This window comes from Elephas maximus, chromosome 18 (assembly GCF_024166365.1).
Source record: "Elephas maximus indicus isolate mEleMax1 chromosome 18, mEleMax1 primary haplotype, whole genome shotgun sequence".
NCBI classification, from domain to species: Eukaryota; Metazoa; Chordata; class Mammalia; order Proboscidea; family Elephantidae; genus Elephas; species Elephas maximus.
The window spans coordinates 48,981,705-49,009,370 of NC_064836.1; the positions used below are offsets into that span (position 1 = coordinate 48,981,705).

Consider the following 27,666-nt stretch of genomic DNA (forward strand, 5'->3'; position numbering starts at 1 on the left):
AAATTGGCTGCACTATTTTACGTTTCCACGAGCAATATATGAGGGCTCCAGTTTTTCCACATTCTGTGTGTGTGAAGTGGTAGTAAGGCATTTCCCAAATGCAAATGGCTAATGATGCTGAATTCGTCTTTTCATGTGTTCATTATCCAGTTATATAACTTCTTTGGAAAAATATCTGTTCAGATCCTTTGCTCATTTTTTAATTGAGTGATTTGTATTTTTCACTCTTTAGTTGTATAGGTATAAATCTCTTTCAGATATATGACTTGTAAATATTTTCTCAGATTCCGTGGGTTGTCTTTTTACTTTTCTGATGTCCTTTGAAACACAAATGATTTTAATTTTTGTGAAGTGCAGTTTATTTTTCCTTTTGTTGTTTGTGATTTAGGTGTCATATCTAAGAAAGCCAGCATAGGGTTATGAAGATTTATGCTTATGATTTTTACTAAGAATTTTGTACTTTCAGCTCTCACATTTAGGTTGTATGTTTTCTTTTGAACATTGGGAGTAAAGGTTTTAGAAGGATATCCTGATGTGACCACACTTGAATCATTATTTTAATTAATGATCTGGTTTGCATATATTATAGTGATAAAAATCTTCTTAATAGTTGATAGAAGAGTCCTTTTTCAATTGTTATTGGATAGGCTGAATTCTAAAACTTATTACTAAATCTTGCCCCCTTTTTTTTTTTTCCTTACAAGCCTACTATTGTAAACTTTATTTAGTAGGTGTTAATCAATTATATATCCTATTCAGGCTGTATGAAGGCTCATTGCCAAGTGAGGTAGGGAACTAATTGATATAATAAATAGCACCCAAGTGACATGGACAATTGACTTGTTTACTTCTAGTAACAGAACAACTTTGGCAGTAGGGAGAATATAGATTGCTGCATAAGGGGAATTAGAGAATGACAAAGAGGATATCTAAACAAGCTGATTGTAGCCTGCTGAATCCGTGTTATGTGAAAGAGACATGTAACCCTTGGTGCCTTTTAGGATTAGATTCTATGGTGATATGTCCAGATGTTTACATTTGGGAATATATTACAGATTTGCAAGCTATGATTAACTCTTTGCGTTTAAATACTCTGAGATCTCTTTTGATTATTACTTTTTAAAAGAAGTGTTACTTTCTATATTCTGTGAATTCAGTATTTGCTTTAGGGATCCATGCTTTCAATATATAATCTCCTCTTTAATGGTGTTGAAATCCTGATGGCATAGTGGTTAAAAGCCGCAGCTGCTAACCGAAATGTCAGCAGTTTGAATCCACCGGGTGCTCCTTGGAAACCTTGTGGGGCAGTTCTACTCTGTTCTTTAGGGTCACTATGAGTCCGAAGTGACTACATGGCAATGAGTTTGGTTTGGTTTTATATTACGGTGTTATTACATTCTGTGATTACCCATCCATATTTAATTAATCTGGGATCTTTTTAGTTTTTTTTTTCCCTTTTTTTAAAATTTTGACTTTGTGTACTGTAAATTCTCATTTGCTTTAGGTATCTAATCCTTATATAAGGTCTCTCTTTTTTAATATGATACATTAACAAATGGTAATCAGCAACCATTAAAACATAATTCTCTTCAGAACAGAAAAGATTTATTCACTACCAAATTAAATTCCATTTATTAAATTAATATATGGATTTGAAATTAATATTGAAAGTCCAATGGAATAATATTGAGGGTAAATATTCTGTTTATTGAGCAAAAATGTGCTACTATTAGGTGATTGGGTTGCAAATTAGAAGAGCAAACTTTTCAAAAGCTCTTATCTCGATCGTCATTATGTTGTCAGACATGGTTATCCCTCTCTGCATCTGACTTACATTTGCAGGCGGTAGTTCCCATAAATAATGGCTATTGAGCCTTATAAATTATAAATATTCAAAGCAAAACATTATGTAATATTTCCATCTTCAAAGACCAATGGGCCTTTCTCTTTCTATTTCTTGAACCCTCCACCCCCATGGCACTGTTTTCATTGTAGTCATGAGGAAGTCATCGGTACCCATCGTGCTTCCTTATTACATGGTGGTGTGCCAAATTCTGTCAAGCATTTATTATATGCCTTTTGTCTTCCTTCTTCTTTCTATCTACAGCATCATTTCCCAAAGTCAGATTATTTTTACCACTCTTTTTTTTTAGACTACTTGAGTAACATTACCCGCAACTGCCATTTCATCTCCATTGTTATCAATCTTTCACACTGCAGCCCAGAAGTATTTTCTAATACAGAGTTATGTCCCTGGCCCCTCAAAAACGCTTAACCAAACAGAATAGCATCCTTATTTCTCAGCATGGTATTCAAAGTCTTTTCTGCTCTGGCTCCAAGATGACCTTTTATCCTTACCTGCCGCATCAACTTCCTCCCTCATTAGAAAATGTATCATGTACCTACTCTCACCTCTCTGCTTTTGCTCATGGCATTCCTACAGTCTGAATGTCTTTCTATCTCAGTTAACATATTTTTATTCTCCTCAGCTCAATTGAAATGCCTTCTTTTCAGGGAGAGGCCTCTTATAATCCTTTACCCAGAGTTAACCTGATTTTTTCCCTTCTTTTTGTATAGTGCATTTCTTGGATCTCTTATTTTAATAGTGATTTATACTCGAGTCCCTCAGTCAGTCTCACCTGGGTTCAAATCCTGGCTCCGCTGCTTAATTCATCTACATTCTTGGACAATGGATGTCATTTCCTAAGCGTCTTCCCTCACTTTAAAATTGATACAGTATTTGTACATAGTTTACAGGTTACTTTTGATGCTAAGAGTCTGATATCCCAATGCTTGCACAGTAGATGGTAGCTTTGTGTGTATTCTCCTTACTTGCCTGCTTCCCTCATTCTTCAGTAGATAGTAAGCACTTTGAGGACAGGCAGGTAGTTTTATTCTTCTTTGTACCCATTCCAACATGTCAGTCCCCAAAGAAAATTTCCTGGCCTTTTTTACTTTTACTTGTCATGATTCATGGACCATGTTTAACCTAGCTCATCAGAATGAACATATTAATTTATTGCTGTATGGTCTCATTCCCCAAAGGAGTTAGGATGACTTACAAGATGCTTAAAAAAAACAAGAGCGGAACATAAATAAAATACTAGTAAGTGCGTTTTAAATAATTGAAGAGTGTAATTTCACTGCCATGAACCTAAGTGAGACAAAAACTATGGGTAAGGAAATGCTAAAGCTTATCTTCATTCTCTCATGTGCTGTAGGGTCTCGTCTTCGCCAGGAAGACTTTCCCCCGCGAATTGTGGAGCACCCTTCAGATGTCATAGTCTCTAAGGGAGAGCCCACCACCTTGAACTGCAAGGCAGAGGGCCGGCCAACGCCCACCATTGAGTGGTACAAGGATGGTGAACGGGTGGAGACTGACAAGGACGATCCCCGGTCCCACAGGATGCTTCTGCCCAGCGGATCTTTATTCTTCTTGCGCATTGTGCACGGGCGTAGAAGTAAACCTGACGAAGGAAGCTACGTTTGTGTCGCAAGGAACTACCTTGGTGAAGCAGTGAGTCGAAATGCATCTCTGGAAGTGGCATGTAAGTGAATATAATGAACCTCATAAATGATACACATTTACTTTTTTGAAATTTTTTTAGTAAGCGTTGATTTTGTTCCTCCAGGTGCTTAATACTTACAGACCAGAACAGTCAACACACTCTGTATAATTTTACTTTCCCTCCTCCAAACACATCAAGTCAAAATAATGTCAAGCCAGGGCTGTTGAAATAAGTTTATTTATATTAAATCAATATGTAGGTGATGTTGATGCTGGTCATATTTAAAATTGGAATTATTAATTGGGAATATAATTTAGTATTAAAGTCGGTTATGTTAAAAAGTTTACATGTAACACAGTATCAAATATGAGGCATAAATTCAATATTGTAACTATTAACACGTAAGTAATTATATGTATTTGTAAATTAAGGCATTAATGCTTTGTGTCAATTTGGATATTGGCTCAATAACTTCATGGATCACTTTGCAAAACAAATTCAAAGATACAATAGATTTTTTTTTCTGGTTTATACGTGGAGATTTAAGGTTGTATTTTATACAGTTCTGTAAGTTTTTTATTTTAAGCTGTCTAATTCGAGGGTAGATTTTATCTAAAATGGATTTTCAGTAAGATGTCAAAAACTGTGCCTGAAAGAAGTTTGTTGCCTTCAACTTTCTGGTCACGCAAGTAGGTCTTCATAGATACAGGGGACTGAGAAATTTTCAGAACTCAGGGTCTTTATGATATAGCCAGACGAGGGTGTTGCTAAATAATAACTCATGGTCTTATGTCTCTATTCAGAGTCTATCCTTGTAATCTCATGCTATGTGGTATAACATTGGATTGCAAAACTTGTGGATATGTGTATCTGAGGTTCTCAACAAAATCACTGTTATTACATATGAAAGCATCTTTTAGTAAACAAAATCCTGCTATGTCTTATTTGGATATCCCAATGAAAGCTTTTGCTTTCCAATATCTAGTCTTCTGATTTATAGTTTTTTACCAGGAGCCTGAAAGCTAGTGATGCTTGAAATGTATCAATCAGTAGAAGACTAGAAGAATGTTAAGACCCAAATTTGTTTTGTCAGGTACCTTGAAAATAAGTTTTAGAACTTTAGCTAGCAATGCTGATCTGTTTCTAATACCAGGTCATTTCATTTATATAAAATGATACTTCAAAAGCACTCAAATTTATTACAGTTTTATGAGAATTGCAATATACACACAAAATTTCAAGAATGTAAGCATTCCTAAATGTTCTATTTTTATTTTGAAGTATTCTAATTCTCATGGACTTCATTTTCTTTATAAAATGGGATGATAAAGCCTGTCATATTTAACATAAAGGTGTCTGGTGGGAAAAAAAAAATATCAATAGAATCTGGCATTGAAATAGTTCAATCTGTTTAAAAAGTTCCAGAAATAAGACAGGTTAGTGACCTAAATTTAGACAAGTTAATGGGGAATTCAAGATCAGATCTTGAATCTTCTTAGTTCTAAGGAATTGTGACATATATGGAAAGCACTCTAAAATAAAAAAACTTTACATAAATGAAAATGAATACTTTTAAAATTTATTGTTTTCTTTTACCTCTCAACACCAAATAACTGTTTTTTAAAACTTTAACTAAATTTCCTTTTAAAGTTTTTTTTTTTTTTTCTGAATCGGCCAGTCATTTTACTGTTGTGCAGTCATAAACTTTTTTTTTTCTCTGAATCTTTGCTTTATTAGACTTGCTCTCAACACACATGCATGTGGAGCTTTTCTTTACTCTAAAAGGGTTGCTGTCTTCCCTAATTGCATCATTAATAATGAATCAAACTATTTTAGGAAGAAAATTTTAAATTGTCATTTTTTTTCATTTAATATGTCAGTAGCATTTGTTTTTAAATAAATAAATGCGCTTTGAAAAGTACTTGAAATACTTCTGACCTAGAGAGGAAAACAAGATGGCTTTTAAATTGAATTTAGCTAGTGAATAACATTCTTTCTTCTAATGCCATGTCACCAGTTCACGCCATTTGAGGAAATGTGTGATCAAATAATATTCATTTATATGCTGCTCCTCTCTTTCTCATTAGCTCATCAGTCTTTTTGCTTTGTGCATTATAAGAAGTAATACAATGCAAATTTGAGGTCAAAACATTGTGATTTTTTTTTTTATTGGTCACCAAGGTGTATAGTTGTAAAATGACAGAGGAATAGCTACAGATTATATAAATGTTTGGCCTTCAAATTTTAGTACACTCAGCTACTAAAACGCTCAATCGATGACTCATCCATCCCTTTATCCATTAAAGGAGTGGGGACCCCTACTGAAAGATGACTTGTTGTACAGTAGTGAATAAGACACACTCCAGTCTATTCCCAAAAAGCTTACTATCTAGTTGGGATGACAACCATGCAAATAGATAATTAGTCATAAAAATATAAATATAAATTAATAATAAAGGGTATAATAGAGGCATATAGAGGAAATATAATAGAGGAAAAACCCAAAGGGGAGAATATTTCATTCTTCCCAAGGGTTCTAGAAGGGTATATCATTTGATCATTGACTTGAAGGACATGTAAGAATGCATCAAGTGCAAACCGAAGTGAAAGGTCATCGAGGTAAAGACAGTGGGAGCCTAAATGAACACTGTATTTGGGGACTTGCAGATAGCTTGACGTGGGGTTGCCACAATTAAGTTAGGAAAAATAATATCTAGACTTTTTCCTTTGTTGTTAGATAAAGGAGATTCTTTGAAAGAAAATTAAGATTGAGTTAAAGGGATGATAATTGAAGTCAGAGAAGAGTTAAAGCTATCAAATACTTGAGAAAAGAGATGGTGCTAGATTTTAAACTGCGGAAGGAGCTGTGAAGATTGAAAGGAGGAAATGCTTTGAAACATATTTAGGAATTGTAAACCACATCACTTTATGTTCAGTTTGATATGGGGGATAAGGAAGAGGGTGGCGGGGAATTAGGGAGATTCCCAGATTCATTTTTAGCTGAGTGACTGGAAATACAGCGCTGCCATCCACAGTGATGGGAAATACCCGAGAAGTCACTGTTGAGGGAATAGGGCAATGTGTCAACTTTGTCTGTATTGTTTGTTATACCACTGAGATACTCGGGTAAAGATATCTGACTTTCACTTAAAAAAAGAGCTTCTAGAACTGAGAAGAGAAGTCTTTCCCAGATAGAGTTAGGAACCACGAGAGTAGATAGAAGTTGACATGATTGCCCAAGCAGACTCTGTGCAAGGAGCGGTTAATAAGGGCTGAGGCCATTCCCCCTCTTAGAACACTACTAATATTGAAGAGTGAGTAAAGGAAAGAAGTGCCAGTGCAGGAGGCTCAGAAGAGGTATCAGAGTGATAGGGTTTGGGCAGGGCAGTGATGAGAAGGACAAAGAGAGAGGCAATAGTTTTAAAAGAAGAAAAAATAAGTTGGCAACACAAATGCCACATTGTGGTCAAATAAGAAGTGTCTGTCTGTGGTCTGTCATGATGAGAAAAGATCACAGCAGCTGAAGAATGAGTAGGTGGTGGGCTGGCAAATTATGACTGTTCTTTTAGCAATTCAACTCTGAATGGGAAATGAGGAACTAGAGTTGAGTTTCTCAACTTCCGCACTATAGCCCTTTGGGGCTGGATAATTACTTATTGTGGGGGAGGTTGTACTGTGCATTGTAGGATGGTTAGCAGTATCCCTAGTCTCTGCCCGCTAGATGCCGGTAGAAAACCCCTGTAGCACCCAGTTGGACAACCAAAAGTGTCTCTGGATTTTGCCAAATGTTCCTTGGGGCTAAAATCAGTTGAAAACCACTGATATAGATGTACCCAGGCAGTCAAGGGTGTGTGGACAAGTAGCAAGCAAAGTTGTCACAAATTTGATCGTGGAATTATTTTTGATTGAAAGTATGAAAAAATGTGCATCTCTTTGCTTCACCCTGGTTTCCATTTTTAATTTCAAAAATCTTGGTTTCTATTCTAGTATGAAATGTTCAATTTTTTTTTTTTTTTTAATAACAATTTCTCTTAACTGGCTCTGTGGAAGTCAGCCTGCTCTTTAACAAACATATTTGTGTTTTTTTTTTGTTTTAATAAATACAGCTTTATGTAACTGAACAAGATTGGGAGGGAAAAAAATATTCAGGACCAATCATTGTAATGGTGATTTGAATCACTTACCTTATATTTGTCTGACCTTCCTTTTTTTTTTTTTTTTCTTGGTTTGGAAAAAAATAGCAATCCAGAATGTTTTTGAAATCACTAGATCTCAGCAAAGGCTTTTAGGCAAAAAGTGATTTTAGACATTTAGAAAACTGTAGGGGCCCACTAGCAGAGCTTGGCACTGAAGGCATAGCTTTCCGATGGGACAACCAGGAGAACGGCAATCACTGGTGTGGATAGAGTTTCAGTGTGTAAGGGGCAGAAGGAGCACCAGGGGTCCTCACACAGATTGTAGCTGCTTGGGATGCTGCCTGCATCAGTGGAAGCCCCTAGAGATAGCTGCTGTAGCCCCAGGTGGTAAATATATGACAGCAGCTTGATCTATCGACCAGGGTAAGAGGGGGCTCTGGCCTAAATGAAAATTCATGAAAAATTGATGAAGTCCCCAGATTATTTTTTCCGTTTCCTTTTCTCAGCACTATCCCAGTGCAGAGAGGGGAGATTAAATGAGGTGTTGAATGCTTTAGTGGCAAGAAGGTTGTAGTTCAAAGGTCAAGGGTCATATAGAAACCGATCCTTTTTTTTTTTTTTTTGCCTTCTAAAGCAAAACACAAGAACTTTTAAGATTAGCAGGGATTTACCTTTCCTTTGATTAAAAAAATAATAAAATAAAATGGCTAAATGTTTAAGAGTTAGCTTTTGATGCAGCTACAGAACAGATCTGATTCATAATTCAATTGGGGAACTAGAAATAGATTGAATTCCATGACTGCAGGGTGATTTCTTTCTTTCTTTCTTTTTTTTTTTTTTTTGTCTCCATGTTTCAAGACTCATGCTGCAAGAAAGTCATTCAGAGAAGGAAAAGGCCTTGCATTATTTATAGGTCACAGATTGCTAGAATAGCGAAGCTGTAGAACACTCTACAAACATAATGATCCTGTTTGCTTTAAATCCCAAACTAAATTGATGTTTTATCTGTACAAGGAAGAGAGGTTACAGAAGTAGACTGACTCGAGTAAGCGAGGTCACAGGTGGCATTAAAAATGAACACAAGATAAATTGTTTTCTTGATATTTCCAAGTTAAATATATGTGTAATATTTTTACTTATTCATTTTGGCTGTAGGTGAATCTCATCTAACTAAAACACTTTTTTTTTTTTTTAAAGGCACAAGATAAAATCAATTGCAAAAAGCCTAAGCCATGGGCAACTTGCTTTGGTTAAAAAAAAAAAATTATCAAGTTATAGTTCACATACTATACCATTCACCATCTAAAGTATACAATTCAGTGTTTTTTAATATATTCACAATGTTGTGCGACCATCACCGCTTTGGGATTTTAAAGTATTTTTGTCCTTCCTAAAGGAAATCCTGTATCCACTAGCAGTTAAGCCCTCCCCCAACCCTAAGCAACCGTTAACCTACTTTCTGCCTCTGTAAGTTTGTCTATTCTGGACACTTGACATAAACAGAATCATACAATGTGTGGACTTTCGTGACTAGATTCCATTCACTTAGCGTAGTGTTTTCAGTGATTGCCCTTGTTGTAGCACGTGTGAGTACTTCATTCTTTTTTCATTGCTGAGTAGTATTCCATTGTATAGTTATGCTACATTTTATTTATCCATTCATCAGTTGGTGGACATTTGGGCTGTTTCCACTTTCTGGCTATCCAGAATAATGCGGCTGTGAACATTGACGTACAAGTTTTAGGTGGACATATGTTTTCATTTCTCTTGCATATACACCTAGGAATGATAGTTCTGGATCAATAGTCACTCTATGTTTAACTTTTTGAGGAACAGTAGATAAAACTATATTTATCAGTGCCATTGAATTAACTGTAGCCAGTCCTCTCTGTTCAAAGCATAGTCACTCATCATTGCTAGCATTTGATAAGTGTTACTGAATTTCTGTAATGTTAGGCTTCCTGTGTCATGTCTCCATATATTAAAATTAAAGTCAGCTAATTAAGAAAAATAAAAATTAACTGTGGGAAAATTGAATGGCCACAAAGTTTCTTTCCTTCTTTCTTTTTTTCCCTTGGGCCCATCATTTAATTCAAATAAGTGTCCTGATTTTTCCCCTTAAGGGGTTTCTATAAGACCCCATTGACTTTGGCCTCAATTAAGTTGGATAATCTTGCTACTTGAGACTTCATTTCATTTTTAGTCATAGTTGCATTTGTCCTGAAAGTAGGCAATTTGATGGCTTCTTGGAAACTGGTTGGAAGAATAACTGATACTGCCTCTCTCATTTCCAGGTTACTTTTCTGTCCAAATTTCTGGAAGTCTTTTCTTTTACTTGTAAGATTTAGCATAAGGAAAATAATGACTGATTATAATAGAAGTTGATTAAGTAAGTAAGAGTGTGAGAATGGAGAACTGCTATCCTTCCTCTATCCAAACCAAAACGAAATCAGTTACCTTTCAGTCAGTTCTGACTCATTGGTGACCCTATGTGTGTCAGGGTAGAACTGTTGATGGACTTGAACATCTAACCTTTCATTTAGCAGCCAGGCACGTTAACTCTTTCACCACCAAGGGAGCTTCATTTCTCCAGGTCTTTCTTAGACAAATAAACATATAAACAAACTGGGCCTCTTAAATGTGCAAGAGTTAGGCTGGAATTGATACCTAGAGATTTTGACCAAAAAAAGAACAGGGGTGCACCTAGTGTTTTCATGATTTCTTCTAGTTTTATTTCTACAAATTTTAGGAACAGTTAAGAGGATTTTTTTTTTTTTTGGAAGGGGAGAGTAAACAGACAACTGAAAAATATAGCGAAGGTACTTAGACCATAAATCTCACAACATAAATAGCACTTAACAGGAGTGAGAGATTGTGTTAAGCAGAAAGTAAATGGATGAGAAGCAAACGTTGTTTGCACTTGGCGGATTTTGTGTGGTACTCTCCTCCATCCACAATGCCAGTCCAAGGCTGTTTTAAAAGAAATCTGTAAAGTCAATTGTAAGTGTTATAAACCATGAATGGATAAGCACCAAAGAGTCCATCTGAAACATCTTTAACTAGAAACAAGAAACAAAGTAGCAGGCACAGTGACATTAGGGAACAGACAGTCTCATAAGGTATGTGTATGTGGGTGCATGTGTGTGTACAGCAGGTTTACCGTGTTATTTGGACTTCATTGTGTACATACCTTTTAATTTTGCAGTACTATATAAAATGCTTTCAACTGTCAAATAAAGGTCTTTCTTTCCTTTGATCTTCACATTGAAGGTGTAAAATTGCTATGCCTGCCGAACATATTTGAATTTATGATCTATTTAAATATGTATATATTTTTTCGTATCAGGTTTCTGTTGATTGAATTGACTGTATCCAGTCTGCTATTCAGTACACATCTCAAGTTCCCGTTAACTCACAATTAACCTGAATTAACATATGTAGAGAAAGCACATAAGTGAAGTGAAATTTTGATGTCCTCTACTTTTCAAAAGATTGTTTCCATAAACTGTATCACCCGAGCTCCACAATCACGTCAGCCCTAACAGAGGAATAACAGGGAAGATACTCACAGTGATACTCAAGTGGAACAAGACAAACATGTTGATATCTGCTCTGGTTTTCAACCCAGAAGCGTTTTTAGATAAAGCAAAGGGTTTTGGAAGTTTGCACACCTATAAACTTTAAATTTATTAGATATGAATTGGTGTGAAAATGCAAGCTGGTTTTACTGCTGTTTTGTCTTGGTTGACACTGCAGCTGGGAAATGTATTTCTGGGCTGCCAGTTACTCGCTTTTCTGCTAAGATTCCTGTTTTAGCAGAATGACAAGTCTCCAATTTTCTCTCTTTAGATTGAATTTGTTTCTGATAATCATAATATGCACCTTTCAATTCTGAAGTCCCGCAAGATTTCTGTAATTATATGAGGGAGGTTGCACTTCTTTCGAGCAGGAGTCTGTGTACATGGGTAAGCTGTTTATCAGAGCGTAGAAATAAAGGCAGTTGCATGAAATTTTGTTGTAATGTTGCAAAATTGTTTTTCTGTGCAGAACTTTGTAATAGTCTATGATGAAACTGTGAAAGGATGAGGCTTAAGCATCGTATTGACCTATTCTCTGTGGTCTATACCATGGGGACTGGTTTTTTTCTCTTAGGAGATTTTCAAAAGCAAAAGAAATATTTTCAGTCACCTATTTCTTAAGTTAGGACGTGTTCATACATTTTTGTCAGTAGAGTACCAGCAATACTCTATGAGCAATGCTAGGCCTTCCCTTGTTTCAGTTTTTGTAAACCCTCTGAGATTCCCACTCCCCTAGGGCTGCTCAGACATCAATACTTTAGTCCCTCTGTCTCTGGTGGGGAGTCAAGCAAGGGTAGTAAGAGAGGCAGGTGCTTCGATGACGTGACAGATATATAGGCCCAAACTCTGGCAAATCTCACCAGGTGTTTTTTTTTTTTTTTTTGCTTTTGTTTTTTATTTGCTTTCTTCTTTTTCTTTCTTTTTTTCCAGGAAATCTTCCACCCAGGGTATTTCCTGGTCATTTATTCACTGGTTAGTCTCAACTGGCCCTCAAAAGAACAGCACGCAGGATGCCAGGCTGGGTTACAGGCAAAAAGTCTCTGGTTGCCTGTTGTTATAGGCCCATGGCCAGCATCACAAGGAGAGCATGGGATTTGAGCTTAAATTAAATCCAGAAAAAGAAGGGACTGTCCTTTATCACCTACACTCTTGTCAAAGAACCAGGCCATTTTCCCAGTTAGAAAAGTAGAACGGAGGGACCCTTCTTTGTGTTTATAAAGGTAATAATTTTTTTTTAATGTGATAATCTGACCCCTTCTTGCTTTCCCCACTTATTCACATTGAATGAGCTCACATTTGATGTTTTTTTTCTTAAACTCATTTAAAGGTTTTTATTGGGTTTCCACATTGTTAGAAGTAGAACTGCCCCATAGAGTTTCCAAGGAGCGCCTGGCAGATTCGAACTGCCGACCTCTTGGTTAGCAGCTGTAGCACTTAACCAGTACGCCACCAGGGTTTCCCTGGTTTAATCTAGGACCTACTATTTGCCAGCAGTGTAACTTTGAGCAAGTTAGTTAATACCTATGAGGTTTAATCTCTTTATATATAAAATGAGGAACCCTGGTGGCACAGTGGATAAAGCACTCAACTGTTAACCAAAGGCAGCAGTTCGAATCCACCAGGTGCTCCACAGGAGAAAGATGTGGCAGTCTGCTTCTATATAGTGACCATGAGTTGGAATAGACTTGATGGCAATGGGTATGTGTGTGTGTGTGTGTATGTATATAATGACACTGCTGGACTAGATGGAGTCTAAGGTTCCTTTGGTGCTAAAATCCTTTGATTCCTAGAGTATTAAAGGAAAGAAAAAATAGAAAGAGAAATAATTTTTTTTTTTTTATTTAGTTATGTATTGACATTTGAGAGCTCATTAGTTGATTCAAGTAATTTGATTTTCTCTGTAAGTTCCTAGTTGTCAAATATTAGTATCAGAAAAATCCATCACTTTCAATTCTTATTGACATGTTTGCAGGCCAGAGCAGCTTGGAGATTAAGAATTCAATTTATAAGATGAATCATCTATCATTTCCTATCTAAAGATAACTTGACTAAGTTTTATAGAAAAAATGATATGGTAATAGCGATGATACCTTTATAATGCTTTCTAGACTTCTTTGAGAGTTATCAATGTATGCATATGCATTATCTCATTGCTATATGTATTTGTAGACATCTGATAATTTGTATAGTTTCCATTTAAGCTCAGTACATACAGTGTTATTAAAATTGCTCCAGTTGACTTTCAAATGGCTGTATTTATTTCTTTAAATTTAAAAATTAATCAAAGGAGGAAGGATAGCCTTTTTTTAACAAATGATGCTGAAGCAATTAGATATCCATAGGCAAAAAATGAACCTTGACTTAAACTTCATACATTATACCAAAATTCATTAAAAATAAATCCAATTAGAAAATAGGCACAAGACATGAAGAGACATTTCACCAAAAGGGATATATTGATGGCAAATAAGAACATGAAAGGATGTTCAACATCGCTTGCCATAAAAAACCGTGAATTAAGAGCATGATGAGATATCACTACACATCTATTAAAACAGCTAAAAAAAAAAAAAAAAAAGCAATACAAAATACTGGTAAGGGTGCAGAGAAACTGGATCTCTCAAACTGCTGGTGAGAATGCAAAATGGCACTGTTATGTTTACTTACATCATGTATTTGCACTCCTGGGCACATATCCCTGAGAATTGAAAACTTATGTGTGCATAAAGACCTGTACGCATTTATCACTAGCAACTTTATTTGTAATAGCTGAAAAATGAAAACAACTAAAATGTCCCTCAATGGATGAATAGCTAAACTGTGATGCATCTGTACCATGTAATAGTACTCAGTAGTAACAAAGAATGGCTTATTGATACATGGAATAGTTGGGATGGCTCTTCTCAAGTGCATTATGCAGAGTGAAAAAAGCCATTTTAGAAGGTCACATGCTGGATGATTCCATTTATGAAACATTTTTCAAATGATGAAATTATAGAGATGGAACACAGATTAGTGGTTGCCAGGGGTTAGGGATGGTGTGGAGAGGGCTGGGAATGACAATTAGATGTAGCAAGAGAAGGATCTTTGTGGTGATGGAATACTTTTGTATCTTGGTTGCAGTTGTAGTTATAGGAATCTATACAAGTGATAAAAAGACATAGAGCTATACACATGGTATCGGTGTCACATTCCTGGTTTTGATACTGTACTACAATTACACAATATGTAACCTCCTGGTTTTGATACTGTACTACAATTACACAATATGTAACCATTGGGAAAACTTGGTAGAGTGCCTGAATGCTCTCTGTACTATCTTTGTAACTTCCTGGGAATCTAATTGTTTCAATACTGAAAGTTAAAAAAGGAAAATTAGCTGTCAAACTGTCTTAAGTACCTTAAATATATAAATAAAAGAGCTTATTTTTAGAAATGGGAGAATTTCTATTATAATTTGAATATTGAAATATTTTATTTAAACATTAATGAATTTCTATTTTTATTCAGTGTTCATGATCTGTTTAAAATTCACTTATTCAGATTCACAAATACAGTGTTAGAAATTCACAAATTTCTACTGGGGGTGTAGCATGCAAGTTCTGTGGATTTACTGTTGGATTTTTAAATGTTTACTCGTCATTGTTTTCAGAGTTTAATAATAGATTTTTTAAGGGTTGAAGGAGAATGTAGAGCTTAAGTTAGGATGGGAGTAAAGCAAGTGTGCACAATACATGATTTATTGAATAGAGTGAATTACATAGCTGCCAGACAGCCTCTTACTCTAAACTGCATTAATAGTTCAGATTTGGAAATGTAATCAACTTTTTTTTTTTTTTTTTGCTGCTGAAACTATGCATGAAATAGTGTTAACAGTTCTGAGTATCAGTTTAAATTCATCATTGAAACTGGAATGCCTCTAGAGGAAAAGGTCAATTTAAAACTGTGTCACAAGTAGGAAAAGCTGACAGGATTATTGCTAGGAGCAATGAGGACAATGAGGTTTGGTAGTTCTTGCCAAGTACATCAAAAACCATCATGCCAAAAAGAGAATAGGTTTGTTCCATGTGACCTTAACCCATAAAAAATCTCGTTGCCCTTGGGTTGATTTCAACTCATAGCAACCCTGTAAGACAGAGTAGAACTGCTCCATAGGGTTTCCAAGGAGCAGGTGGTAGATTTGAACGGCCAACCTTTTGGTTAGCGGTCAAGCTCTTAACCACTGTGCTACCAGGGCTCACCTTAGAGGAAAGGAAAGGATCAGTGAAAGTTTCAGATTTTGCCTTAGCTTATCAGATAGTGATTATGATGTATATATATATATGTATTTTTGGCCAGTCAAAGACAATATGATGTTGTGGTTAGAAAAGAACCTAAAGAGTTATATTCATCTACAGGCTTTGGTATAGCTTTGCCTTATGCCTCCCCTCAAAGGAAAAATCAGTCTCCATAATAATGAAACAAGGTAACAAGACTTAGTGCTGGTGCCCTATTCAGTTGCAAAATACTTTCATCACTGTCCTATTCACAGGAATAGCATAAAGTAGAAACAGTTACCTTAAATTTAGTATTAGCATGCTTCATGAGAAGACCTTGGAAAAATCCAATTTGTACATACGTCTTATACATCTTATTTTGAAATCCTTTGAGATTATAAGCAATTAAATTAATTGCATTTTGTACGCCAACCCCTCATTTATAACATATAATTCTCCAGGACCTGCATGTCCAGATTCAAGAGCAGCTTGATAGAAAGGCTGATTTATTTTTGTTGTTTTTTTCCTGGATCTGCTTTTAATATTCTTAAAAGAGGTAGGAAATGCTGTGTTTATTACTCATATAGGATTTTTTTTTTAAAGCAAGTTCTTTCAATGCCTGTTGTTAAACAGAACTACCTATAAAGGGGTCAACGTGCAAAATCCTTCCTAAGTACTTACTTGGTTCTTTAGGATTGATGGATAAACTGATAAGAGTCTAATCTTCAAATGTGTACATCCTTAATAGGGATGTTAGAATCTCGATTTACTTGGTGTTTTCCTTTTCTGTCACATCATAAGGACAAGCTTTACTAATGAAGTACTGAGAGGTAAAAAAACAAAAAGAAAAGAAAACAAAAAAAAACCCATTGCTGTTGAGTCAATTCTGACGCATAATAACCCATTTTATGCCAGATCTCTCTTTATATCAGATGACATGCAAATGAACTGTTCTATTTCTGTGGAGAAAGAGAGACAAGGAATGGTCTAGTTAATCATACTTGAGGGCTGCCATAGATGTCTTCTGGGAAATATTATCATTATTCATTCTTATTTAAGGGTCCTTACCCTCTGCGTAAGAAAATCTCCCATTCATTCCATTTGGGCTCGATGTTAATTACAGGGGGATTAATGGAAGCTTTCTCATAAGAAATGAATGTAGGATTAAATCAGAAAGAAAAAAAAAAAAAGCACCCTTTCGTCAGGTGGATAGGGTCATCATAAAATCGTTCCATGTAGGAGCTGGTAGGTTACACATATTTTGGAGATCATCAGTCCCCTTGTTGTCGTCCATGTGCAGAAACTGAGTCCCAGAGACTGAAAGGACTTAACCAAAGCCACCAGCTAATGTGGGTAGAGTTGAGGTGACAAATTAGGGAGCCAATTTCATCAGGCAGCATTATAGGGAAAATACAATTCTGTGGGATTTAAGAGACCGGCTTCTGGCCCTTTTCTACTATTAACTAGTTCGGTGATTTTTAGCAAACATTTCATCCGCTTTGGGTCTGTTTCCTTGAGGGGAATGGATTAGGTCATTTGTTCTCTAGAGGAACGGACATTGAATTCAGCTAATATGCAGGGTCATTTGCAGATTACTGGACTAAGTTCATTGGAAAAAATGTCATCCACATTTCACTTCCAGAACTTGATAGGCGTCAACCTTAAATAAAATAAATTTTACATCAGTCTGTTTAACTGGCCTTTTCTCCGGTCTGTGAAAAGACTTTTTCCTTGTACTGGATAATATCTTTCATGTGTATGTGTGTGTGTGTGTGTTAGCATTTCTTCATGCAAGTTCTAGCTGACAACAAGTAATTGATAATATTGCTGGTAAAATGAGGCTTTTCTTTAATCTTACATGTCTTCGGAGAAATTAACTGATCATGTTTCCATGTATACACAGTCCTTCTTCACCTTGTAACCATGTAATTAAGTCATTTTTCTTCTTCAATCAGGTATTAGCTCTCAGGTGGATTTTTTTTTTTTTAAATTATGTATATCCTGGACCAGTATTTCTGTTCTCTTGGCATTTAAAGTATGTGTATATATTATAGTATGTAAATTGAATCCTGTTTTGTTTCTCCAAAATAGAAAAGAAATATACCAAGCAAAGAAATTAATTTTTCACATATGTATCTGGCTTCCATTTGGTGCAATGTTTTATTTGGTAAAATTCATTTTTTCTATTTCCTAAAATTTTTTAACTAAATTTCATAGTCATACATTAAAAAAAAAAAAAAAAAAATTGCCGTTGAGTTAATTCCAACTCGTAGTGACCTTATAGGACAGAGTAGACCTGCCCCATAGGGTTTCCAGGGAACAGCTGGTGGATTCAAACTGCTGACCTTTTGGTTAGCAGCTGAATTCTTGCCATAATGCCACCAGGGTTTCCAATTATACATACGAGCAGGCCTAAGTTAGACCAGTATTACATTTCTTCTGTCTTTTGGGACCATGTTATCTAAACTGTAAAGACTTTTCCACTGTGCGTGTGTTTGTTTTGTTTTACTATATATATATATATATATATATATTTTTTTTTTTTTTTTTTCTGGTTACATTTAATATATTCCTGTTTTGGAAATACTGAAAACTACAGAAAACAAGAAATATTACTACCAGAAATAAATAATCATTGTCTCTACTGTGTTTTTATTTCGATGTTTATTTGTTAGCAGTATGATTTTAATAATGGATAATCTGTGAAATGGATTCAATTTTGTTCCATAGGTAAAAATACTACAAATATAGCTAAGTACTGTATAATTTGGTCAAATTGGATAAGCTCTAACATAATTTAAATTTTTATTTCTTCAGGGAACATTTGGGAATCACAGTTAATGGCTTGCACATGTACTCAGAAAGCAGAAATAATCTAAATAGTAAATGTGATTAATAAGTCCTTAAAAAATCCTAACATTGTGGTGGTTTCTCGGAAATTTTTATGTAATAGTCTTAGTGCCAAATATGTTTTAACATTCTCTAAAATCAGTTAAAACAATTTTTCTGAAACAAAAAAAGCTGCCTTTCAGCTTTCTAGTTGTGATATCTTTAGGAACACTGGCCCTTCCCCCATGTTTATAACCCAACTAACAATATACATTATGCCTCAAATTCTACATGGTAAAAATCAGCTGAGTAATTGTTAACTCATACACTAAATAGAATTTTATGGCCTGTAAGCATGTTTAACTCTTTCTTGGGGGAGTTTAGAGGTAGTTTATTCTTTATTTCTTAGAAACTGTTTATTTTAATGAACAGACATATTTGTACTGGGAAACCAAATTTAGAATTAAGTTTGATTTGTATGTGTGATGTCAGTTCTGGGAAGAAAAAAAAAAATCCAACTATTCTTCCTTTACCTATACCAGACTCCTCCCTTGGAGTGACCTTTGGAGTGAATGGTGTCTTGAGTGATGTAGTTAATGAGATCTTGTGACATCATGACCCTGACCCCCTCATGGCCCTGGCTCCTCTCATCCATCTTCTTAACCCTACAGGCTGTGCGTCAGTGTGTAGAATCAGGATTAAGCAAGTGTGAATAAACAAGTTCAAGAGTTTTCTGTCATGGCTGCCGACACACGGAAGTGGCAAAGTAAGACGTAGAGAACTTAATACAGAGAATGCTCTTTGCGCACTTCCATGAGTCCTTTGGAGAAACCACTACCGTGTTTGTGGTCAGCACAGTGCATCTAACCTCAGTTTGGTCCGTTCCTGGACAGTAATGGCGGTTGGCGTTTATAATCACACAGCTGTTGGCACATTCGATGCAAGGATGACTGATCTATCACTTACATAACATCATGCATTACTAAAGTTTTTATCTCATTAACTATGATTAATGTTTGTATGGCATGGCTTACCATGTAACTGTTCATGCTGAGCAGTCTTGAATCTCCTAGCTAACTTGAACAATGAAAGGTATTTCTCTTCCCAGAAGAGAACTTCATCTTAAAGACTTATTTAGAAATCACCATCTCCCCATGGCCTAATAATTGTATAATGCAGCTCTTCCAGTAGTTCTTTCCCAGTCTTTGAGCATCAGTCATTGTGTTTTCTTTCATTGAACTTGAAAATATCTTTATATATAACTGCAGTGTAATTTAAACAGATGAACAGTTTGGCTCATGTATTAAAAAATAGAAGGAATACAATAGAATTTTAAGAAAGCTTTTGTCTGTAATTTCTTAGCCTAAAAGTTGCTTTCCTAATATGACTTACACTTCAGTTTATTTTTCCAAAGTGAAATGGAAAGACATAGAGGTATGGGGTGCAGTTACTTTCTTGCTTTTAGCGGTGGTTCTTGTATTATCTATTCTGCATTTGACAAATTCTTCCCCTTAGCCCAAGGCACCATTTGATAAGTTGACCAGTCAGTGATTAAACATATTTATTTAGTTCAGTGGGTCAGAGCTATTGCGACAGATAGAAAATTACTGATGGATTATCAATTTCAGCACCTCTGACATCTGGCCTCAATGTAGTCCATCATCTGGGAACTCATAACATATTTTCTTGGATAATAACATGCTCAGCTACCTGTGTGATCACGGAGCTGGATATTGGAAATATTTTGTTCAGGATTAGTAAGACAGAAGTTGCAAAAATTTGAGGAGTTCTGCACCTATTCCTGAAAATTCAAAAGCAACCAATGCTTTATTCTGTTAAGACTGGAATAAGAACTGACTTTAAGTGTGCTTTGTGGAGTTTTGGTGATGTTTATATAATTTCTTTAACAGCTTCATTTTGGAATTGATGGAATAATTTATTTGGAAATACTTGGAAAGTGACATTACATGTAGAAAAGATTAAAATACTATATTTTAAATTTTTTAGTGAATTTAAATAGCAGTCCTAAATTTTTGATTTACTGAGGTGATGGAATTAGTAGTTATTTGAACCCTAGTTCAAATAACTACTATTTGAATTCTTTTAGATTGTAAAGAAGATTTCAAATACGATTTGTGAAAAAAAATTTTGCTGTTTATTGTTACTGTCGAGTGGCTCTTTGAGCCTAAAAGAATTCTAATAATAAGGAATTAGAGGCTTGTGGTTAGTGCAAATCTAACCCGGAAAAATATACTGTAAATTCGACTGAAATTTATTCCAAGACAATTTACCTCATATACATATTTCAAAATTTCACATAAAATTTAAGAATGATCTTGCGATTTGTTTTTCAAACCGGTATGATTCAGGTTAGCAGTTTGTTTTAAGGTTTGTTCATATCTTTTAAAAACTGACCACTTTCATTGAGAAATTAATAGATTGTGACAGATAATAAGCCTTTAACTTTCATGTTGGCTTTATTCTCATTTGTAATTCTTTCATGTGATTATGCCTGTATCTTTACAGTCCATGTGCCAAGTGCCCTATTTTATGAGGAGCCTACATTTAATATTTATGTGTGCTGTCATAAAAATATTTGTGAAGCTGAAAATGATTGTTAATCTTCAAAGTGCTTATTTTCACATGTTCTCTTCTCTAAACTCGTAGGAAATAAGAAATGTCACCATTTTTACAAAGTAAAAATTGTAACTCTTCAATCTTACAGTTTACGTTTATTAACTAATTTTCATCAGAGGTACTTGTCATAAAAATAACAGACCCTTTGCAAGGTCCAGCTTTTTACAATGTGATAAAACTTGGCATTATTACAGATCACCTTAGGTCATTATTCATTGCAAAAGAGCCTCTGATTTGTCTTAAAATTAAGTTAGGTTTCTTCTATGATTCCCTGGAAACCTTCAGTAGTTGACTAAAGAATTTAATCAACCCATCTCTCCTTAGGCATCTCTCTGAGTTGACTTGGACAATTCTTGGAAGAATTCTATTTGCAGGATCCTCTGTGGGATCTAGAAGTCTGAGTTGGATGAACTGTCATGGATATTCAGAAAGGATACACGCTTCAAAACTGAGTTAAGATTAGGATTCCTGAGTTTGATCTGGAGAGTTCTTTTATGCATGCGTAGGGAAGTTACCATAATATTTTCCTTAAAAACCAAACTCTTTGAATATCAGAACATTAAAACATAACCTCTAAATTTAACATTACATATTCTATCATTTACCTTAAGTCCTTAAATACGGTGCCCATCACTTAATGTTTTTTTTTCAGACACATTACAGCATGCTTTTAAAATTGAGCATACCTACAATGTGTGCCATATTTTGATCGATTGTTAAATGCCTAACTTTTCCTTCCACTTTTATTCTACAACACCCACTTCTCATTGAAATAATACATATTTTTTTATTTGCAGTTACTGGCACAAAAGCTGTGTATAAGTTGCCAGGAGCAGATCAACAGATATTTCCATAAAAAAAAAACAAGAACACAACAACAGAAAAATGACACACCTTACTTTGGAATAAGGCTACATGGATAAATCCATTAGTGTAAACTTGTGCTTCCATCAGAATGAATCAGCTTAGGTGAATATACTGATTAATATGAGTTGATGTGTGTCAAAGTTTCTTTGGATTAAGGAGTACTAGTATGTTAGGTTGTCAAGTGCTATCACATAGAAAGGGACATTATCGTCTGTTACCTCACCAATGAAGCTGAGAAATTAAGCAAAGTAATGCCTGTGAAAGTGCCTTGTAAACAGTAAAGAGCTCTAACTGCGAAGTATATTATTTTAATACTGCCTGAGTTTGTAGGGACAGAGATAGAAAGGGAGAGAGAATACACAGCAATCCATTCTTAGAGGCTTCAGTGTGGACAGTCCAAGAATTATGGTTTTACAGAATTCATATTGACATGTAACGATTTTTCACGCAGCGACCTTAACACTGACCACTGTCATGTACTAAAATGTAATGTAGGGGGACACTCGGAAGCACAGTGTTAGAAGGCTGCCTTCTGCATGTCCTTGTCAGCATTTGGATCAGTAATTTTGGATGACTTCCATGCTGGACTGTTTTTCATAAACCCTATTCAACATCCACGATATTTTTTTCACTTCTTATATATTAGTGGATTTGTGCTTTGCATCACAAGCCACCTTGATTTCTGTATTCAAATTCCATTTTTTTTTTTTTGGTTTTTTAATGAACAGTGTGTTAACAGAGTGGGGGAAATAAGGATTATTTTAACTTATAACATGCCTTGGCATTTATTCCAATGTGTCCGGTGTGTATGTTTCTTCCAAAAAACAGTAGGATATTTTGGAAAGATATGAGAAAGAACTAAGTCAATGATATTGACATGGCAATCGAGTGATTATACTTTTGCAGACTAAAAGGATGTAGACCCTGGGGACATTTAGCAAACTATAAACCTTCTAAAATGTGTGCTAAAGGGATTCAAATTAAATCACGTTATGCTCCTGATCTGACCTGACTCATAATTACCTCCAAAAAGTGATGATATATGTAGATTAGTAGTTTAGATTTATAGTAAAATTTTAAATGCTGAGCAACTATACAAATATGGATGGAATGTTTGTCTTTATTCTGTGAATTTAAGATTAGTCTGGCACAATTACGATAATTCTAACAGTTTCAAAGACAGACTTCAGTGGCATAGCTGGAATTACAGTGATGGAAATTGACTTTGAAGAAAAAGCATCATCGTCAGCTAAGTATATTGTCTTACACCGTATTCGGAATGTTATAGATTTCAGCTAAGCTTGAATGTAGAATTAAAAGAAAAAAAAAAAAAAAACAATTGAGCAGTTTTCCTACTGGGTTAAACAGACACCTTAAGCTTGTAAATTAATTGTACCTTTTTCCAGTCTTGTTGACACACTCATTAGACTTAGGAGCCCCAAAGAATTTCTTATAAATCAGTTTTGGACAAATTAATAGGAGGAAGCAATGCAGATGTTCAATATTATTATACTATATTGGAAACCCTGGTGGTGTAGTGGTTAAGTGCTATGGCTGTTAACCAAAAGGCTCTCAGTTCGAATCCCCTAGGCACTCCTTGGAAACTCTGTGGGGCAGTTCTATTCTGTTCTATGGGGTTGCTATTAGGATAGACTTGATCGCAATTTTTTTTTTTTGTTTTTTTTATATTGAATATAGGCGTAGATTTTGATATGTTTGATCTGGTAGCATAATACATTTGACCAATATCCATTTCATTGTCTGTGCATGTAAGTGCTTCACAAGTTCAAACTGAGTAAGGAGTGGAACATACTGATTGCGATTTCCCAGTTAATTAACTTAAACCAGATTTCTTTGGTTTGTTTTGTATAAGACACAATGCTGAAAATGTATCTTAAGAGTATTATATTATGTATTGGTAGAGATTTCTTGGAAAATTAAAATCTCACCAGAGTACTAATTCTAAGTATTAGCTCTCCCTATATTATAGATAAACCCAAAAAAGGATCTATGAGTCGGAATCGACTCGAGGGCACTGTTTTTTTTTTATAGTACAGAATCTTGAATATACTCTGGTATTCCACAGCTTTTCTGTCGCTTAAGTCGATCACTCATTATGCTCAAGAAACTTTATATACACCATTTTATATTACCTTCACCACAAGCCACTGATGTTTAAGATATCACTATTATTTTCCTTTATGAGGAAAATAAACACCAAAGTGGATTTAAAAACAAAACAAAACAAAACAAAAATCCTGCCCAAAGCTGTACGATTCAAAGGGGATTTTTTGAATTCATGTTTGTCAACCCAACATTCTGGGTTCTTTTCACTTAAAACAGTATCTAGGGTGTTTGATCTAAGGAAGAATTTTTATGATTGATCTTTTTGTGAATGTGAAGTGCAACAAGCAATTCTGATTGTGTGAGAGTTCAGAATCTTGGTTAATTAAGGTGTAACTCATGTGTAGAAGAAGTAAATAACTATTCACAAACACTGAAGGGTTTGTGTGTGTATGTGTGTTTCCCTGTGTGAAGAGAGAACAAAAAGGTATTAAATATTAATTTGCCCCACAACTATACAGATGTGGATGATTTGCTTTGTGACCACACATATTTTATTTATTTTAAATCTTAGATTAGTGTTCCTTGCCACCTAAGGCTGAAGATAGACATTTGGTAGTCATCCATATGGATGTGGAAATGAGCAAACCTTGCCTGGGCAAGGACTTGAGCTTAAATTTTTAGACATCTCATAATAGTTAATAAGTAAAGTTGTCATTAGCTTTCATACACAAAGACTATGTAGAAATGCACAAAGTTATTTAATTTATGATCATATGATTGCTACACCCATTGTTAACTCCGAGAATGGACACTGAAAAGAGTAAGCAAAGAACATCTTTTTTATAGTGATGACAACATAAAAAATGAACATATGATGCCTCACCCAAGGCTTCTTCTCAAATCTATTCCACATGTGGTGGTGTGATAATATCACAAGTGCTGAAGTATTAAAACAGTTTTGTCTTGTGTTCTTTCACTCTGACAGGCCAATGACATAATGTTGACAAGCCATGTCTAAGAGATTCAAAATTAAAAGTAAACGCTCTGCGTTTTTTCCCCTAGCTCATGCCGAATGGCCTTTGATCTGATGTGCTATTTTACTACTTCCACTATACAGTAAGTCTGGGAACAGCTTTTGAGGTTCTTTTTTCAGACTGCAAGGATTGTTTGATCGAAACCGTATTACCTTGTTATTAAAAGAGATGAATGGAGAGGAATCACTAATAGAAAAATAGGGCTAGTTCAGGATCTGAACTCTGAAAAGCAGTTTGCCAATGAAAATATTACCCTATATAGATGACTTGTTTCATGATAAAAGTTAACCAGTTGACTTTCCTAAACGCACATGAGGAGCAGCATTTGGAAAAAATATAGGTAGAAATTTCAGGTGCTCTGTAAATTGATTTTTAGTTATACACTCTATTATCCAGTCCAGTAAGGAAGATGATAAACTGTGTGTGTAACTAAGACTTTACATATCTCCCAGACAAGTTTTCTATCCTGCAGCTTTTCTACTGAACGAAAACGTTTGCTTTTTTGGCTATATACTTCAAGATGATTTATTAGATTATTGCTTTTACAAAGACGTGAAATAAACTTAGACAATTCAGAAAATTATTGAGGTTGATTATTAGAATGCTTCGCAAGTATTTAGTTGTTTCATTTATTTAACCAATGAAGCACTTCCTAAGATTTATTATAAATTTAGCCTGCTTCTATGCATATTGGAAACCCTGGTGGCATAGTGGTTAAGTGCTACGGCTGCTAACCAAGAGGTCGGCAGTTCGAATCCACCAGGTGCTCTTTGGAAACTCTATGGGGCAGTTCTACTCTGTCCTACAGGGTTGCTGTGAGTTGGAATCGACTCAATGGCACTGGATTTTGGTTTTGGTCTGTGCATTTTAAGGTATGGTCCTGACATTATGACTGCTTATATACTGATGGGAAAAATCAGACATATACACATGAGACTGTTGACAGTTCTAGACAGTGCATAAGGAAGGGGTACACTTAATTTATGCCATAGGACAGTGGCTTTCATATATGTTGTATTTACACACAAGCCTATATGTGTGTGTGTGTATAAATAAAACATTTGGAAAAAAGCTTTCTTGAAACAAAATCTTACTGCAAATCCCAGGTTCCAAATGAGATAAAATCAGAAGTTGCCTGTTTCTTCCTTTCTTGAACCTTTAGGGACTCTGTAATACCTAATATGAAAACCATATTTATAGGATATCATTGAGGCATGAACTAAATGTGGGCTGTGGGCTAAAGAAGTTCGTAAAGCCTTGTTGGAGAGATATTATTTGACCTGCAGTATATTTGACAAATTGGAAAAGAGGATAATGGGGCATATCAGGAGGAAAGAACATAGTGAGGGCAGAGAATTCAAGCCAAGAGTGAGCAGTGTTTTTTGAAGGACTATGAGAAGACCAGTGTGGCTGGGATAGAGTTTATGTTGTGGAGTTATGAGGAGATTAGGTCAGGTGGGGAGCCCTGATGGCACAGTGGTTAAGGGATCGGCTGCTAACCAAAAGGTCAGCAGTTGAAATCCACCAGCCGCTCCTTGGAAACCCTATGGGGCAGTTCTGTTCTCTCCTATAGGGCTGCTATGAGTTGGAATCGAACTGAAGACAATGAGTTTGGTGTGGTTTTTATTTAGGTCAGGTGGAGCCAAGTTAACAAGTATAAATGCCAGGCTGAGATATTTTGGAGAGCATCCAGGACACAATATAAATCTGTTCAGGAACTCTTGAAACTGGATGTAGTATGAAGAAATCAGTGTTATGTCATGTAATATTTGGTGGACTTGCAGAAGTGAATTACCCATGTCTAACAAAATCAAGGTAGGAGAAGATAATGGGGGTGTCTGCTGGATTCATGTGTTAGCTTTTGATGAAAAGAATCCAGATTTCACGAATAGTAGTGCATGAACTTGAATTTTTATGTAATATATTAGTCATAAAGTAGCCGTCATGATGCAGTGGTTAAGCACTCAGCTGCTAACTGAAAAGTCAGCAGTTCGAGCCCACTCGTCACTCTGCAGGAGAAAGGTGTGACAATCTGCTTCCATAAAGATTTGCAGCCTTGTGAACCCTATGAGGCATTTTTGCTCTGTGCTATAGGGTCGCTATGACTCAGAATGACTAGATGGCAGTGAGTTTGGTAGAGTATATTAGTCATAAATTAAGTGTACACCCCAGTGTACATAAGGTTTAAGCAACTTTTGTTTGTCCACTTTAAAATACACAATTGGTTTATCCATTATAATTTTCTACAGTTTCCAGTGATTTAACGTCTTCCCTTCCTCCGTGCTTACCAGCCGCCTTCTTTTCTTTCTGTCCTTTTCTTTCTTTCCATCTTTATTCACTCCTCCTCTCTCCCCATTTTTTTTTCCCTTGCTTTCCTTTTTTCTTTTGTTACTTCTGTGTCTCATTCTGCCATACGGATTACTGGCATTTTAATTATTATAACATTAAACTCTACTATGATAAGATTATATCTTTGTGATATAGCAGCATATGGTTGAGAATGGGAGAATCCAGGCAATTATTCAGATATCTAGTTTAAATAATAACAGGTGCCTGCATTTGCTCATTTCCCAGGTAGTGTTTAAATGCAACCAGTATTTGCTATGAAACCTGGAACTACAATGAAATTTAAGCCACACTTAGTGGACAAACCATATTAACTATAACAGCTCTGGTCTGTCTGTCCAATGTTACAATCATGGTCATTTCTGGATTTCTACCTCTCACAGTGCTGTTTAGGGAGATTCAGGTGA

The 27,666-nt window shown here is 35.4% G+C and overlaps 1 protein-coding gene across 14 annotated transcripts in view; it reads left to right on the top strand.

Annotated features, from left to right (window-relative positions):
- The window catches only part of ROBO2 (roundabout guidance receptor 2), a 652,610-nt gene that overhangs the window by 60,813 nt on the left and 564,131 nt on the right, over positions 1-27,666 (top strand). For all 14 annotated transcript variants that reach the window (XM_049858165.1, XM_049858166.1, XM_049858169.1 and 11 more), the window contains exon 2: positions 3,222-3,548. In XM_049858165.1, coding sequence (XP_049714122.1) covers positions 3,222-3,548 — 327 coding nt within the window. The remainder of the gene's footprint in view (positions 1-3,221; positions 3,549-27,666) is intronic.